This window comes from Rana temporaria, chromosome 2, assembly GCF_905171775.1.
Source record: "Rana temporaria chromosome 2, aRanTem1.1, whole genome shotgun sequence".
Lineage (NCBI taxonomy): Eukaryota > Metazoa > Chordata > Amphibia > Anura > Ranidae > Rana > Rana temporaria.
In genome coordinates this window covers 258,857,523-258,875,726 of record NC_053490.1, presented here as the reverse complement: position 1 = coordinate 258,875,726, position 18,204 = coordinate 258,857,523, and the positions used below count along the sequence as shown (strand labels likewise).

General features: G+C 45.2%; 1 protein-coding gene across 1 annotated transcript in view; it reads right to left on the bottom strand.

The window, feature by feature from the left end:
* PPM1E (protein phosphatase, Mg2+/Mn2+ dependent 1E) overlaps window positions 1–18,204 on the bottom strand; it is a 313,369-nt gene that overhangs the window by 27,339 nt on the left and 267,826 nt on the right. The window contains exons 5-6 of the mRNA XM_040336826.1: window positions 10,163–10,306; window positions 5,558–5,651 (exon numbers count right to left, since the gene is read on the bottom strand). Of these exons, the coding sequence (XP_040192760.1) occupies window positions 5,558–5,651; window positions 10,163–10,306 (238 nt within the window). The remainder of the gene's footprint in view (window positions 1–5,557; window positions 5,652–10,162; window positions 10,307–18,204) is intronic.

Below are 18,204 nucleotides of genomic sequence, written 5' to 3'. Positions count from 1 at the left end.
CCTGTCTGGGATTCAGACGTTTAGCATTCTGTAAGTACTGTAGATTCTTGTGATCGGTGAAGATCGTTATGGAGTGAGGGGAACCCTCCAAAAGATGATGCCACTCTTCTAGTGCCAATTTGATTGCGAGAAGTTCCCGGTCGCCGATGGCATAACTTCTCTCTGCCTGGTATTTTTTTTTTTTAAAAGAACTCACATGGTTGACGTCTCTTCTCAAAGAGTTGAAGCACCGCTCCCACCCCCACTGAAGAAGCGTCCACTTCAATAAAGAATGCCTCCCCAGGGTTTGGTCTACTTAAGAGAAGTCCAGAGACAAAGGCCTGTTTCAGATCATGAAATCCAGAGACAGCTTTGGGGGGCCAGTCTTTGGCATTAGCACCCTTCTTGGTCAAAGCGATAATAGGCGTGGCAATGAAAGAGTAATTCCTGATGAACTGCCTATAATAATTTGTGAAGCCAAGAAAGCGCTGTGTGGCCTTGAGGCTAGCAGAAAGACCTTCCCGGGATCCATACGAAGACCCAAGCTTGAGACAAAGCATCCTAGACACAGGACCTCAGAACATTCAAAGGAGCATTTCTCCAGCTTGGCATAGAGATTATTCTCTCTAAGGCGCTGGAGTACAGTGCGGACATGGTTTCTGTGAACACGCAGATTTTCCGAAAAGATAAGAATGTCATCCAGATAGATGACAACAAACAGAGAGCGGGGAACATCGCTGTAACAGCTTTCATTAGAATTGCAGGGTGTTCTTTGATATACGTCACACGTCCCAGCATTGGACGGGTGATCTGTCTATCAAAATACCTGGGCTAGGAGGCGGGGCTGTATGTGACAGTCAGTGCAGGGGAACACTCAGCAATTCTAATTAAAGCTGTTACAGTAATGTTTCCCGCTCTCTGATGATCCCGCCGCCTGCTCTCTTATCTTCCCCTCAGTGATTGCAGGGAGAACGGCTCCCATTCAACCCCCCCCCCATTCCGAGGCAGCCCACGCTCGCCAGCCATCATTTGTCACTCAAGGAGAGTGGAACATTTGAGGACTGTTTTATACGATACCTAGAATCCATAAAGGTGAAACCAATCCCCCTGGCAGACCTATAGTGTTCCGGAATTGGAACCCATACTGCGAATGCCAGTCGCTTTATTGATTTTTTTTCTTAATGTCACCATCATATGTATGTGATACTTCGGACTTGTTGTCGCACACTGAGGGACTGGTTGTCCCCCCTGACACGCTGCTTGTGACTATAGATGTGTGGGGGTCCGGTACTCAACATTCCTCACCAGCAGGGCATTGGGGTTGTTAAAACATTTCTTATGGAACAGGATCAAACGGTGTAGAAGTTTCCATCTAAAATTTCTGTTTTTCATCTTGACACATCTATTTTTTTTTTTTAAACTGGTATGCAAATCCGATGACTGGCTGCATAAAGGTTCTAGGTCAGCAAAATATTTTAAACCAGTAACAGACAAGCAATTCATTTTCAGAAGGAAGTCAGCAATGGTAGATTTGTTTCTCTAAGCACATGATTTCTCTTATTCCTGCTTTCACTAAAAATTATGCATTTGTAGTTGTTCCAGAAGCCACAGTAAAAAAAATGCCAATTTGATGTGTTTCCTGCATATATCTTTTTTGTTGTGCTGCCTGCACCCTCCTGGCTATATGTACATCCTACAGTGCTTTGAAATATCTGCTGCAGGTAAATAGATTGCTGTTCATTGAGCTGAATTAGCAATCTTTTGTCTTCAAACAGCTTCCACTAGTGGTGGTCTGGAACAGCTGGTTTATAGCTTAAAAAAAAATAATTCCCTTTTTTTTCATTGGGTGTTAGACACATACAAATGCATACCCAAATGCATATCCTGCAGCTGCAGGCATCACCCCGGTAAAACTTCTTGAAACGATATTGGTACTATCGGTCTAGTTTGCGACCGATACCGATTTTTCAGAAAATGCTGATATCGGCCTGCAATAATTGGCCTTACCGATAATCGGTCGATTCCTAATCTGTAGGATTGTTTTTAGAGTCTACCGACTATTATCATATCCCTCCTAGCACTTTTGCACACCCCACTACTGTACCTATGTGCACTTTTTCACTTTTTCACTCCACTGCACCAATGAGCACTCCTGTAGTCATCCAGTTCAGTGTTTACTGGCTTGTGTTCCAGTGTAAACATCTTGGAACCAATTACAGAGATTTTAGGTATATAGAACATAGAGCAAAAAGGTTAAGACACACTCCAAACCCTTCACAAGCCAACAGTTTAAAAAATAAATTGTAATGGTATCATAGCCAAAGATGTTTTAGGACCCATCAAAATGTTGCTTTTCAGGGGGCGTGGCCAGCATGTAAATTAGGGCAGACGTGCTTCACAAGAGCTCTGATCCTGTCATCTATTTACCAGCGTTTTCCAGCTGTCCCAGGCTGAATCCTTGGCTCTAAAGTCCGTCACCTGCTCTCTGACTGTCCTGGAATCGTAACCATTGCTCCGGTTCAGCTCGGATGGGCCTGCCTAAGACCCGCTCCGCTCAGACAGACTCCCGTATTCTCCCCTCTTCAAAGCCGGCCGGTGCCATATCTACCAGCAAACAGCCTCTGATGGAGGCCAGAGACACAGCTCACCCCTCCGGAGCAGCCATCCTGGCTGCGATTGCAAGACGTCCCTAACGGCCAAAATCGACTGTGGCGGCAGATGTTGACCTCATCCGCCAGGACCTGGACAAATTCTGGGCCCGGATCTTGGAGGTGGAAGACCGGGTCTCTGGCGTGGAGGATCTGGTCAGGTCGGACTCCAGAGACCTTAGGGCCCTGCAGCTACAGGTATGTGCCTTGCAAGAACTGGCTATAGACACGAGAACTGCCCAAGGCAGAATAACATCAGTATCCTGGGCCTACCCTAATGGGTGGAAGGCTCAAGGCCCACTGAATTTACTGAGAAGCTGTTTACAGACCTGTTCGGTCTGACTGACCTGCCACCAACCTTTGTTATGGAGCACGACCACAGGGTTCCACTGATCCCACCCAGGCCTGGAGCTCCACCACATCCTTTCCTGCTCCGGTTCCTCAATTACAGGGACCGTGACTGCATCCTGGCTGCTGCTTGGTCCAAGTCTGACATCAAGTATGATAGGAAGCGGTATATGATGGAAGCACTCAAGCGGAGTGTGGGAAGTTCCGTTACATTGGTGGCAGCAGTGGGATGCTTCCTGCAGTCTGGGACATCCAACCTCCACCTGGATCCAAGGTTCGGATAGCAGAAGAGGAGAGGTACAGATACCAGCCGCCGTGGAAAAGGGATTCGGAAGGAGGTTGTGAGAGAATCCGATACAGCACAGAGGACCAGTATCAGAGCAGGTCCTGCTGGGATGGTTTGATTCTATTCGCTGCAAACTCTGGAAAGAAGCGCTAGCCCGTGAGCAGCGGCACCAGGGAAAGTTCTCCCCTCCAACCGGGAAAGGTACTGGTCGCAGTATGGATTGCAGGTGCTGTTGTTGGGAGAAAAAACGCACAAGGTACAGACGGCTGAATTAAGGAGGCTGGTCTGGGCAGAGATTCGGCTGGATGAGAGCTACAGAGCCCTTCGGTGGCATGTATCCCAAGCATGTCCCTGGATAGCAGATGACAGCCCAATGGAAGGCTTAAGCTACGGCGGCCTGGGACTGTTGTATGCAAAGCTGACAGGGGACTCTAACTTTGGGAGTGATTTGGAGTGGCGGTTGGACGAAATCATGGATTTCAGAGAAGGGCTACTGAACGTCTCGGAAGTGCACTGGGCACTGGAAGATATAGAGTTTCTGGCCGTTCACGAATGGGAGCTGGAGATCGCCTACAGACGGCTGCTGGGCTCCCTTTGCCTGGGACTATCAGGAAATACCAGTGGACAACTCTGAAATCCTGGCTGAAGAGTCGGTAATGTGGCAGAGTAACAGTGTGCTTTGCAAACCTGCCCCCGCAGCTATGGACGTGGAGGTCTTATGGCGGATGCAGCAAGTGCTGACAGCAGGGCAGAGTACTGCTAACCTCTGCCCAGCGCCGATAGCATCTTCTGGGTTCCACGGACAGGAGATGGTGAACCTATATCCCCAGACACCAGTTGCAGAGACAGGGGATTTGATAGACTTTTCTGCTGAGGAAGAACAACTTGATGAGCCTCCAGCAATAGAGCTGGTATCAGGGCCACACTTTACAATGCTCTGCCCATCACCAACAGCAGTATCTGTGGAGTTGCAAGGAACTTCCCCAGCTAAAACGCTGGTCACCGGACAGAGGGTTCAAGACACTAGGGGCATAGGATGACTGAGAAATGATATCTTGGACTACCTGAGATGGGATTATTATGTAATTATTATCCACAATGTATTCTAGGATATCTGTAAAGAACCATTTACTGTTTGTTGATTCTGAACTCAATGGTTTAATTGTAAGAGTGACTCATTCATAATGTTGGGACACATACTGTTAGATGCTAATGCCATCACCTCCAGCCATCTGTCTGTTCTCTGTGCTAATTGACCCTGCTATTGTGTGAAGATGTCCTGTTTGATAATGTGTATTGTATAGCAGGAGACGTGACATCTACCCTGACAGGTCATATCTGAGTCGCCTAGTCTGGGTAAATTATTAGTTAATTAGCTCATGTTAATTTATGTTTTGGTTACCTCCTCTTTAAACTGTATATAAGGTTGTATTCTTGGTTCTATTAAACACTAAATGTTCAGCAGACAAACAAGTCTCGTCTCGTTGTGTGCTTGAGAGCAGCTAGAATATCTGATATCTATATCCAGACTGATATGAAGCGGTATATGACGGAAGCACTCAAGTGAAGTGTGGGACGTTCCGTTACAATACTGTACATATGTTTTTTTTTAGTAGATACACATTTTTTGGATCAATAATGAAATGGACTTTGTTATTTTCCCCTTATTATAGATTATCTTCCTGTCTAGCTCTTTAAACAAAACTGAGTCAGGCTTCTACTAATGAGCTGGTGGATGATGTCATATCTCCGCTTCAGTTAGTCAGAAGCTTTGTATTCATTCAGAAAATACAAAGCTACCTGTGAATGGCTGTCTTGATTTTTTTTTTCAGGAGCAGGATGGGAAGTCCCCAGGGCTGTATACATTGCAGCCACTGTAACTTTTACTGAAGGAAATAGTTCATGTGGACCAGCTTGATACAAACTATTTAATGTTCACCAAAACATGGAGCCAGGCTTTATACAAAGAATAATAAGTAATCAGATCAGTCAAGTACAATACATTTCACTTACAATGCCAGCTCACTTACTAAGTACCATGCTACCTGGGCATACATTGTAAATAAAGCCTATGGCTTTGGAATAAAAGATGAGGACATCATTCATATTAGTTAATAGAGGCCTAGGGCCTTTGTAATTTATTTGCATTGCAGGTGAGATTTCCCTATGTAATTTATCTCCTCTTTGGTGTTTCTTTAGCTGTCTGTATGTCTCAGACCATCAAACCCTTAATTAAAATCAGAGTCATAAAGAGACAAAGAGAAGAGGAAAGAATTAATTAAAGTCAATCTCTTACCAATAGATCTGGAGACAGACAGGCTTCCATTAACTCTCCATGCCCCAAACCAGACCACACAACCTCCCAAGGCCTCTATGCGATGTTTTTCATCCTTTGGATACACAAACACAGGTATATTAACTATCAAAATCCTTGCATAACATGTAACAAGAATAACTATAGCCCTTATAGGCCTAAAATTATAGGCCAGTTTATTTTAGTATTTAGGATTTCTTTTAAGAATGAACTTGAGCCTACTTTATAGGGTATGAACAATTTAACCTTCTGGCAATATTTGACAGTAATAAAGAATACAGCTGTTGCATATTTGTATGGGCCCAAGCCGTACTGGATTTTGAAGTGATGATTTTGCTCACTTCCCAGGCATAGACTGGCATTGTTAAAATGCAAGTCCTCCCAGAAATTACCCCACCGATAAGCCTAACCCAAGCCGGTCTTGAAGACTCAGTGATTTTTTCCATTGGATGATGTTACATTTTTTTCCTTTTTTTTTATTCTGAAAACTTTAATATAAAGAATGAAAAAAAAAAAAAAGATTTCAAGTTATCCTTTTTCCTTGCCAATTGACAGCCACTATACGCCTACAACAAGGATCTTCAAACTACAGCCCTCCAGCTGTTGTAGAACTACACATCCCATGAGGCATTGTAACACACTGACATTCACAGACATGACTAGGCATGATGGGAATTGTAGTTCCTGAACAACTGGAGGGCCGTAGTTTGAAGACCCATGGCCTAGAACCTTCTACAGTGGAATTTGAAATAAGGGAAGAGAAAATGGCTCTATACGCAGATACAGTGCCTTGAAGAAGAATTCATACCCCTTAAAATTTTCCAAATTTTGTCATGTTACAACCAAAAACGTAAATGTATTTTTTTAGGATTTTATGTGATAGACCAAAACAAAGTGGCACATAATTGTGAAGTAAAAGAAGCAGCCGGCAACTCCATAACATCAAGCATATTTATTGTAAAGCCTTCACAGTGAGTAGAGTCAGCAGCAGACTAGTTTCGATGATAAGCCTTGTTCACAGCACACATATATGTTGAAAATAATTGTGAAGTGGAAGGAATTTTGTTTACAAATAAATATGTGAAAAGTGTGGCGTACATTTGTATTCAGCCCCCATTACTCTGATACCCCTAACTAAAATCTAGTGGAACCAATTATTTACTAATTAGGTGACTTCTGAAGGCAATTAGTTAGAGGTATCAGAGTAAAGGGGGCTGAATACAAATGCACGAAGCAGCCAAGAGGCCCATGGTAACTCTAGATAATACATATAATGTAATATATAACAGGTTTTCTTCCAAGATTGCCCTGTATTTGGCTCCATCCATCTTCCCATCAACTCTCACCAGCTTCCTTGTCCCTGAAGAAATACATACCCACAACATGATGCTGCCATCATCATGTTTCACGGTGTGTTCAGGGTGATGTGCAGTGTTTGTTTGACGCCACGCATATCGTTTTGCTTTTAGGTCAAAACGTTCAAAACTTTTAATTTGATCTCTTCCGACCAGTGCACCCTCATCCACGTGTTTGCTGTGCCCTCCACATGACTTCTCGCAAACTGCAAACAAGACTTCTGGCTTTCTTTGGATAATGGCTTTCTTCTTGCCACTCTTCCATAAAGGCCAGATATGTGGAGTGAACGATTAATTGTTGTCCCGTGGACAGATTCTCCCATCTGAGCTGTGGATCTCTGTAGCTCCTACAGAGTTACCATGGGCCTCTTGGCTGCTTCTCTGATTAAATGCTCTCCTTGCCCGACCTGTTAGTTTAGATGGATGGCCATGTCTTGGTAGGTTTGCAGTTGTGCCATACTCTTTCTATTTTTGGATGATGAATTGAACAGTGCTCCATTAGATTTTTTAAGCTTAGGGTTTTTTCTTATAATCTAACCCTGCTTTAAACTTCTCCATAACTTAATCCCTGACCTGTCTGGTGTGTTCCTTGGCCTTCATTATGCTGTTTGTTCACTAAGGTTCTCTAACAAACATCTGAGGGCTTCACAGTACAACTGTATTTATGCTGAGATTAAATCACATACAGGTGGACTTTATTTACTAATTAGGTGACTTCTGAAGGCAATTAGTTTCACCAGATCTCAGTTAGGGGTATCAGAGTAAAGGGGGCTGAATACAAATGCACAACACACTTTTCAAATAATTGTAAAATAAATTATAAATTGAAAATCATTTATCATCCACTTCACATTTATGTGCCTTTTTATGCCGGTCTATCACATAAAATCCATTTACCTTTTTTGGTCGTTACATGAAAAAACGTGGAAAATTTCAAGGGGTAATACTTTTTCAAGGCACTGTAATGTGTTGTTGATTCTGGGTGATACATGTGCTTCCCTTGAGAGCCTAATATGCCTAGTCGGGAGATTTGGGACCTTTTCAGGCTTTACGATTATTTGGAACACATCCACTCTTTTACCTCTTGATCCAATATCTAGGCAAATCCCAATCTCTGCCACCTAAATGAAACTGGTGGATTCCTTTGTTTACCTGGGTATAACTATACACAATATATATCAGAAAAACACAATAGGTCTTAGGAAGGGCCATCCAATTTTGTATTATAACTATACACCTGTCTATATCTACGTATGTCTCCCTTAATAACCTTCCCTTGATATGGGATGCGTCAGTCTTCTTAAAATCATTTGTGCACCTCAATTTTTAAATGAACTACATAATGCTTTTTTTTTTAACAAAGTAAACTTTATTCAAAGTCAATAGTCGCATGACAGTTCACAACTTATTGCATAATAAACAAAAATGCACAAGTATTAGTAGTGAACTACATAATGCTTAATCTTAGACATTATCACCACCATTTTTTCAATTAATCTACAACCTGATCTGAAGTTTATGCGTGTTGGGATGGTTGGATGAGGAGCAACACACTCCATGTGTGAATTTTGTTGTTACCTACTTATTATTAATAATGCAAATGATTATCATGCAAAACATTATTTTCACCTGTCCTGGCTCACTGTACTCTACAGAGAAACAGCATGTTTACCTCCCCCCTCAATAACATAGGGGGCAGATGTTCACCATGGTGAACTGAGAAGGGCTGATAACACTGCAGAGAACTCAAAGTTAGGAGCTCACTGGATTTATAAAACAGGTATAACAAGACACTTTCAATATTTAAAAAATATCAAAAGGGAGAAATTAATTGGGGTTTACATACACTTTAAAGTTATATTTTTCAACAATCTGAATATTTAGGCCCAGATTCTCGTACGAGTTACGCCGGCGTATCTCCAGATACGCCGTCGTAACTCTGAGTCCGAGCCGTCGTATCTTGGCGCCTGATTCAAAGAATCAGATACGCCAAAATGTCACTAAGATACGACCAGCGCAAGTCTTACGCCGTCGTATCTTAACTGCATATTTACGCTGGCCGCTAGGGGCGTGTACGCTGATTTACGCCTAGAAATATGTAAATCAGCTAGATACGCCAATTCACGAACGTACGCCTGGCCAACGCAGTACAAATACGCCGTTTACATTAGGCTTTTCCCGGCGTAAAGTTACCCCTGCTATATGAGGCGTAGATGAGGCGTACCAATGTTAAGTATGGACGTCGGAACAGCGTTGAATTTTTCACGTTTTACGTCGTTTGTGTAAGTCGTTCGCGAATAGGGCTGTGCGTCATTTACGTTCACGTCGAAAGCATTGGCTTCTTGCGGGTTAATTTGGAGCATGTGCACTGGGATACTTTCACGGACGGCGCATGCGACGTTCGTAAAAAGCGTCATTTACGCGGGGTCACATAAAATTTACATAACACACGCCCACATCTTACACATTTGAATTAGGCGGGCTTACGCCGGCCTATGTACGCTACGCCGCAACTTTGGTTTGAGAATACGGCACTTGCCTGTCAAAGTTGCGGAGGCGTAACGTAAATAGGATACGTTACACCCGCACAAAGATGCGCGCTTCTACGTGAATCCGGGCCTTAGTCTTTAGGTAACTATTACTCCTAAGCACGCATATCAGGGTCAAATTAAAGAAATCCATAATTACTTTTTTTATGTGTCCTGTGTTAGACCTACTCAAAAGCTAGGAGGCATTGTATGAGGTCATGCTTTTGAAAGGGCAGCATTTAAAATTCAGGTGGTCGCCAACCACTCAAAAGGAAGGTGTTCTGTAGTCCTGATACAGAATGACAGCACTGCTCTTCCACAGATACAGTACAGTGAGTAAGCATCGTCACTCTAGGACAGGAAGTGTATTACAGGCAGGATCTTCTTCGCTGAAACATTTTAAAGTGCTACAGGTAAAGTTTTAGACTTGTAAATGGCCCCTTAAACGTGTGGTAAATGTCATCACTCCAATAAGTTATAAACACTATATTTAATCTGAAGGAAGTGGTATGTTTGTTGGTAAATGCTTTGCTAGCAAATTATAGAAAGATTTACATCAGGGGTTTATCAGATACTTCCCCCAGCACAGGACTAGCAAGTACGTGGAAGAACCTGACCCTAGTGATGAAAGGCATTTTATTTCACACATTTGATTTGTTCATGTAGTGAATATGATATAAGAAACTTAGCTGTGAGGACATTACCTCTCTGTCTGGTTTATGTGGCTTCATAAGTTCCACTGCTTGTCCCCTCCGTACCAGCATTACTTGGGAGTCTCCCAGCCAAGCCACATGCAACATGTTTCCACGAATAAAGGTCACCACACCTGTTGTACCACAGCGGAGATTCTAGATAAGAAAAATATATACAAATGGCAATTATTAGGCAGTTAAACTACAGACTCTGAAGATGAGGCAAGGACGCAAGTAATTACTTGTCAATAGATCTCTAGTGTTTAAGGGAAATAAATATTACAAAAGAATATTTAAAAAAAAAAATTATATAAATAAAAATGTCCAATTTAGTAAAAAAAAAAAATGTTTCAACAAAATATTTTTAAACATGAGGTACCTGTAGATTAAAAATGCCGGGAAGCATGTTTCTTAAAGAGGATCTACAGTCTAAAAGTAAATGAGAACAATTCTATGACAACATAGCTAAATGCATGATATTGCTTAGAAAACACTCACGAAGTGAAAACAAATATTCAGCATTTCCTGGCAGCCCAGTGACTTCCAAATGTATGTAACATAATTGCAGCCATGCTATCTCGAATCTGTCTAGCCCATCCATGACTATTAAAGTGTATGTACAACCAAAAACATTTTTATTCTTTAAAATGGAGTTTCTGGCAGGTTTCCATTGCTTTGTGTCCCTGGTGGGGAGATTCACCACTTTAGAACAAGAAGTGAAGAATCGTCTAATGGAGGTTTTTGCTCTCTCTGTTGACAACTTAGAGGGAAATTTCCTAACTTTGTAGACATTTCTTATCGTTTTCTGTTGCTTTTCTGGGACAGTACATAAAGGGAATTCTCCCCAACAGGACAAACAGCAAAAAATAAACTGACAGGGGTTTGAACCCTTTGAACTCTATTCAATACTGAAAAGAAAAGTTTGGGCTTTTACATACACTTACTGATTTTTTCCCCATGCAAAAAATGCATGTAGGTGTCAGATAAAAAAAAACAAAAAAAAAAACTGGACACCTTACTCGCTGGAACAATTTCTTTGGATACAGTTGGTGTGGCACAAAGCTTATCATCTTTGAGTATAGTGACAGCTTGATGCTGTTTTGTTTCAGCCCAATGTCACCTTGAGCTTGCTGTCACTGTGATAGACATTGCTGTGTCACGCGCACATCTGCTCCAATCTGAGAGAATATTGCTTGTGCATGGAATAATTTACCATCCATTCCCCGCCTCATTCTATCTGCTTCATTCTCTCTCCTGCCAGTTATATTGCTTCATGCACAGCACTTGAAAGCAAGAAATCATAAAGCCATTTAGTTCTAGTCAAGTATATGCATTTCTTCTGAACCCACATATTGTATACCTGTGCCTAGATGAAAAATGAGTTGGCATTTACCAGGAATGCCTTTTCTAAATCAATTTCACCCACTAAGCCATGAAATATGGGTCAGCTGGGAAAGAATAAAGTAGATTGCAGAATGCTGCAAAGTGCACATTATGGCAATAATAGCTATACTCTACACTAAGCTACCCATGGTATGTTTTACAATGATAAAATAAACTGTTTGGATGATTTCATAAATAAATTCAATGATATGCAGGGTAGATGATGATTTACTATCCAAATTTGCACTTATGGAAAAATAATGTATATTTTTTAAAGGCAAGCAAATATGAGTACCTGTGGAGGTTAGGCAGATGAATCTATATTACAGCTTAACACAGGGCAACCAGCTTAATACACAGAATAAATGCATTTAAAGGAGATGCTTTAACTGTTATAGAGAGTTTGGATTACCATTTCTAAGATTATATAAAGCTGAACTTCAGTCTCTCAATCGACATTGGGGGAGATTCAGATAGAGATACAACAGCGTATCTCCTGATATGCCGTCGTATCTCTGAGATCCGACGGTCGGATCAATGCGACTGATTCATAGAATCAGTTACGCATAGATCTCCCTAAGATCCGCCAGGTGTAAGTGACTTACACCGTCGGATCTTAGGCTGCATTCTCCCGCTGGCCGCTAGGTGGCGCTTCGTTATTTACACGCGACAAATATGCAAATGAGGAGATCCGCCGATTCAGAAACGAACGCCCGCCCGTCGTTTTTTTTTTACGTCGTTTGCGTTCGGCTTTTTCCGGTGGATAGTTACCCCTGCTATAGCAGGGGTAACTGCGGCGTATCCTATGTTTAGTATGGCCGTCGTTCCCGCGCCGAGTTTTAAATTTTAACGTCGTTTGCGTACGCCGATTCAGAATTCTTCCCGACGCAAGTTACGCTCACGCCGAAACCACTGACGTCCTAGCGACGTCAGTGTGAGCAATGCACGCTGGGAAATTTCCCGGCGGCGCATGCGCATTTAAATCTGCGCAGGGACGCGCCTGATTTAAATACTACACTCCCCCTAGCCGCGGAATTTGAATTCCGCCGGGGGAGTTACGATCCGCCGGTGCAAGTTTCGAGGTAAGTGCTTTGTGAATACAGCACTAGCCTCGCAAAAGTTACATAGTTACATAGTTAGTCAGGTTGAAAAAAGACACAAGTCCATCCAGTTCAACCACAAAAAATAAAAAAACAAAATAAAAAACACAGTAAAATCCTATACACCCAACTCCATACCCACAGTTGATCCAGAGGAAGGCAAAAAACCCCAGCAGAGCATGATCCAATTTGCTACAGCAGGGATAAAAAATTCCTTCCTGATCCCCCGAGAGGCAATCGGATTTAGCCTGGATCAACTTTACCTACAAATCTTAGTACTCAGTTATATTCTGTACATTTAGGAAAGAATCCAGGCCTTTCTTAAAGCAATCTACTGAGCTGGCCAGAACCACCTCTGGAGGGAGTCTGTTCCACATTTTCACAGCTCTTACTGTGAAAAAACCTTTCCGTATTTGGAGGTGAAATCTCTTTTCCTCTAGACGTAAAGAGTGCCCCCTTGTCCTCAGTGTTGACCGTAAAGTGAATAACTCAACACCAAGTTCACTGTATGGACCTCTTATATATTTGTACATGTTGATCATATCCCCCCTTATTCTCCTCTTCTCAAGAGTGAATAAATTCAGTTCCTCTAATCTTTCCTCATAGCTGAGCTCCTCCATGCCTCTTATCAGTTTGGTTGCCCTTCTCTGCACTTTCTCCAGTTCTCCGATGTCCTTTTTGAGAACTGGTGCCCAAAACTGAACTGCATATTCCAGATGAGAAAAGTGCGCCGGCGGATCGTAAATCACACAGATTACGCGGATCTAAAGATCCGCTAATCTATGTGAATCTGGCCCCATGTCTTTAATTATCTACTGATCATACAAAATATAAATAAATTGCTTCAGAAGTATGACAGAATGGTATTTTCCTGGATGGGGAGGATTAATATAATAAAAATTGATATTTTGCCAAAATTGTTATATATATTTCAGACAATCACAATATTCTCTCCAACTAATTTGTCCCTATTTACTTGAATGGCAGGTGGTAGCACCCACCAAAGCAACAGGGGGTTTAATTCCTGCTGCAGAATGTGTACACCTTTTGGCTGCTGCCTCAACATCACCTGATTTAAACCCATGATTGCCGCGCTCTGCACGTGATTGGGGGGTCTGTACAAACGGAGGGGGAATTGGTTTGTCCTGGGGCCTGGGGGTCTGTACAAATGGAGGGGAATTGGTTTGTCCTGGGGGGTCTGTACTAATGGAGGGGGATTGGTTTGTCCTGGAGGGAGTCTGTACTAATAGGGGGGTTTGTCCTGGGGGGTCTGTACTAATGGAGGGGGATTGGTTTGTCCTGGGGGTCTGTACTTATGGAGAGGGGGTTGTCCAGGGGGGTCTGTACTAATGGAGGGGGAATTGGTTTGTCCTGGGGGTCTGTACTAATGGAGGGGGATTGGTTTGTCCTGGGGGGTCTGTACTAATGGAGGGGGGTTGGTTTGTCCTGGGGGGAGTCTGTACTAATGGGGGGGGTCTGTACTAATAGGGGGGTTTGTCCTGGGGTCTGTACTAATGGAGGGGGATTTGTCCTGGGGGTCTGTACTAATAGGGGGTTTGTCCTGGGGGGTCCGTACTAATGGGGGGGGTTTGTCCTGGGGGGTCAGTACTAATGGAGGGGGGTTGTCCTGGGGGAGTCTGTACTACTAGAGGGGGGTCTGTACTAATGGAGGGGTTTGTCCTGGGGGGTTTGTACTAATGGGGAGGTTTGTCCTGGGGAATCTGTACTAATGGGGGGTTTGTCCTGGGGAATCTGTACTAATGGGGGGTTTGTCCTTGGGGAATCTGTACTAATGGGGGGTTTGTCCTTGGGGGGTCTGTACTAATGGGGGGTTTGTCCTGGGGGAGTCTGTACTAATGGAGGGGGAAGGTTTTTCCTGAGGGGGTTCTGTACTAATTGAGGGAGGTGGTTTGTCCTGGGGAGTCTGTACTAATAGAGGGGGTGGTTTGTCCTGAGTGGGGTCTGTAATGGAGGGGGGTCTGTCCTAATGAAGGGGGATTGGTTTGTTCTAGGGAGTCTGCACTAATGGAGGGGGTGGTTTATCCTGAGGGGGGTCTGTACTAATGGAGAGGAGGTCTGAACTAATAGAGGGGGTGGTTTGTCCTGAGGGGGGTCTGTACTAATGGAGGGGAGGTGGTTTGTCCTGGGGGGGTCTGTACTAATGGAGGGGGGTGGTTTGTCCTGGGGGTCTATACTGAGGAAGGTCTGGACTGACGGAGGGGTTTATACTTAGTGGGGGTCTGCACTGACGGAGGGGGTCTATACTTAGTGGAGGGGGGTCTGTACTGAGGGGTGACTATAGGAGGTGGAAGGGGGGGCTGACACCAAGTTTTAGCGGACCGGGTAAAACCAACCCTAGTGATACCACTGTAGCTGCGGGCTCTTCCCTCTCCTCACGCTGCTGTACTAGTGATCGGTGCTTGCCAGCACAGCCGCCCACTATTTTTCTTCCCCCACCTTCATATTGGCCAGGGAAGAAATAGAATAGAAAAAGGAGCAGAGAAGAGGATTGTGGGACATGTAGTCTAAGGACTGGAAGCCCCACTGTAACATGGAAACTGCAGTCCACACAGCATGCTCAGCTGAATGGGAGAGAGAGAGCCAGAAGCCCGGGAAAGCTTTCAGGGAAGTGCACCCAGGACTCCAGAGGGAGAGGACAGTGCTGAGAGAACACAATCAGAGAAAGAACCCCGCTGCCCTGTGCCACCAGAGGGAAAGCAACACAGCCTCGCCGCGCCATCGCTGGCGGAGAAAGGAATGGAGTCATTGCCAGAATACAGATCTGGGCTCTACCCAGCGGAGTCACCACTGGTATTATATCTCCAGTCTGTGACCGTCTCCTGTAGTATGTCTGCACTCTCTGACTGTCTCCTGTAATATATCTACACTCTCTGACCTTCTCCTGTAATATGTCTACACTCTCTGACCGTCTCCTGTAATATGTCCACACTCTCTGACCGTCTCCTGTAATATGTCTGCACTCTCTGACCATCTCCTGTATTATAGCTGCAGTCTCTGACCATCTTCTGTATTATATCTGCAGTCTCTGTCTATCTTCTGTATTATATCTGCAGTCTCTAACCATCTCCTGTATTATATCTGCAGTCTCTAACCATCTCCTGTATTATGTCTGCAGTCTCTAACCATCTCCTATATTATATCTGCAGTCTCTGACCATCTCCTGTATTATATCTGCAGTCTCTGACCATCTTCTGTATTATGTCTGCAGTCTCTGACCATCTCCTATATTATGTCTGCAGTCTCTGACCATCTCCTGAATTATATCTGCAGTCTCTGACCATCTACTGTATTATGTCTGCAGTCTGACCATCTCCTGTACTATGATTGCAGTCTCTGACTTTCTCTTGTATCATGTCTACAGTCTCTGACCATCTCCTGTATTATGTCTGCAGTCTCTGACCATCTGCTGTAGTATGTCTGGGGGCTCTTTCTAACAGACTCTCTAACAGAATCCCTCTCTGTGTGCATCAGAGAGGTTGCCCTCCAGGTCTCATTAGTGTACGCTCTTCCAGTATTTTCTTTATTGTTAAAAGATCATGGGAGGATTCCAGGGTAACAAAGACTTCTTAGGGGAGCATCTCTGTGTTTGAGTCCTCACCCCTTACCATAGAAACATTTGTAAAGGGGAGGAGTTGGTAAGATGATCACGCCCATGTGTGGGTGCCAGAAATATTTCTGCACCCAGGTGTCTGTAACCCTAGGATCGGCCCTGACTTCTCCCATGTTGTTCAGGTAGATCCTTCACCTCTTTAAGGTTGCCTACCCCTGTTTTAGATCATTGGAACAGTTCCCAGTAGAGCCATCTGGTTGTAGGAGCTTCAATGTTTATCTCTCAAGGCCAAAGTAAAATGTTCCATTCATTAGCCTGGGGGCGTGTCCAAGATGGCGCTGGGAGCAGACGTGTAGCTGCCGAGCTCCCGCTCTGAGATTCCTTCCTGCCTTGATCCGTGTGTGGAAATTGGGCCACTTACTCACCTCTTCTCGCCCTGTCTCCCGGGGAATGCGCCGGAACAACAAGGGCTACCGGAAGCGCTGGAACACCGCCGCTGCGGTCACCCCACCGAAGCCTGGGCCTAAACTGCCGGCGCCTGCCCACCGCATGGTGTCTCAAGTGGACCCCCCCAGGATGACTCGATCCAGGCTGGGTCGGCGGCGTTTGAGGCCCTCATGGCGGCGATCTCCACCTGCCAATCCGCTCTCACGATTAAGATCGACCATGTCCAGGCGGAAACGGCGCTCATACGTCGCGACCTAGATACGTTCCGAGACCGCGTGTCAGAAGCGGAGAGACGGGTCTCGGATCTGGAGGACATCCAGAGGGAACATCACACCGACATTGAGTCTCTGAAGGCCAGGGCGAAGGTCCTGGAGCACAGGGCGGAGGACGCCGAGAATAGGAACCGCCACAATAACCTGCGGGTCCTTGGGCTCCCTGAGGGGGTGGAGGGCACGGACCCGGTGGCCTTCATGGAGCAGATCCTTCCGGTCCTTCTCCCGGGCGCCCGGTTCTCCCCCTACTTCTCCATCGAGAGAGCTCACCGCATACCATCGAGCTCACTGCATCTCCATCGAGCGAGCTCACCGCATACCAGCGACTAGAGGACCGGTGGGAGCGCCGCCGCGCACCCTCATTTTTAAGCTCCTCCATTACCGGGACAGGGACACCATCCTCCGAGCTGCACGTCTGCAGGGAGAACTCAAATTTCAGAACGCAAGGCTCCTGATTTTCCCGGATTATTCGGTGGAGACACAGCGCCAACGCAAGTCATTCGACCACATCCGCGCCATGCTGAAAGACCGGGGTGTCAAGTACAGTATGCTCTTCCCTGCCAGGCTCCGGGTCCAAGATGGGGAGAGAGTGCACTTTTTCACCTCCCCGAGAGATGCTGCGGCCTGGTCCGAGTCCCTACTGCGATGAGCGGGCTGGGACCCAAATTCTCCTGCACCCTTCATCGGCTGACTGTGAGTAAGCTCCTGAGGGGGCTCCCCATGGGGGGTTGGGGGTATAGTTTGCCCGCTGAAGGGGGTTTGCCTGGCTCCCGGTTCTAGGGGTCACCTTGTCTCCTCCCGCGGCTGCGGGGTTCGTTGACCGCTCCCTCCTGGATGGAGACCACGGACCTCCTGCGTTTCCGCAGCACCGCAAAAAACTTTTTTGGGAGAGTTGTGCCCCTATCCTCTAACTCTCACTGCCCATCGGCCCCCCTCCTTGTTTCTCCCCCCGCGGTCCGGGTGCTACAGTTGGACTCCTTGCCCGTCCCCCTCCCTCATTTTCCCCTTTTGCTGACTTTTAGGTGGGGGTGCCCCCCCTTCCTTCTGGGAGCTGATCTACAACTGTTTGCCTTCACTCCCTGTTGGGAGTCTTTGTTCTTTTTTCCCTAAGTACTGCGCCCCCGGGGCTCCGGGTGTTCCACACACTTTATCCTGCTGCGGATACTCAGGTTCACTGACTGTTTTGTTAAACAGAAGCGGGTAGCCGCTTGTTCACCGCCCTCATGTCCAGCCTGAGGGCTGGGGTCTGTTTTGGGATGCAAGCTCTCCTCCATGTTTGGG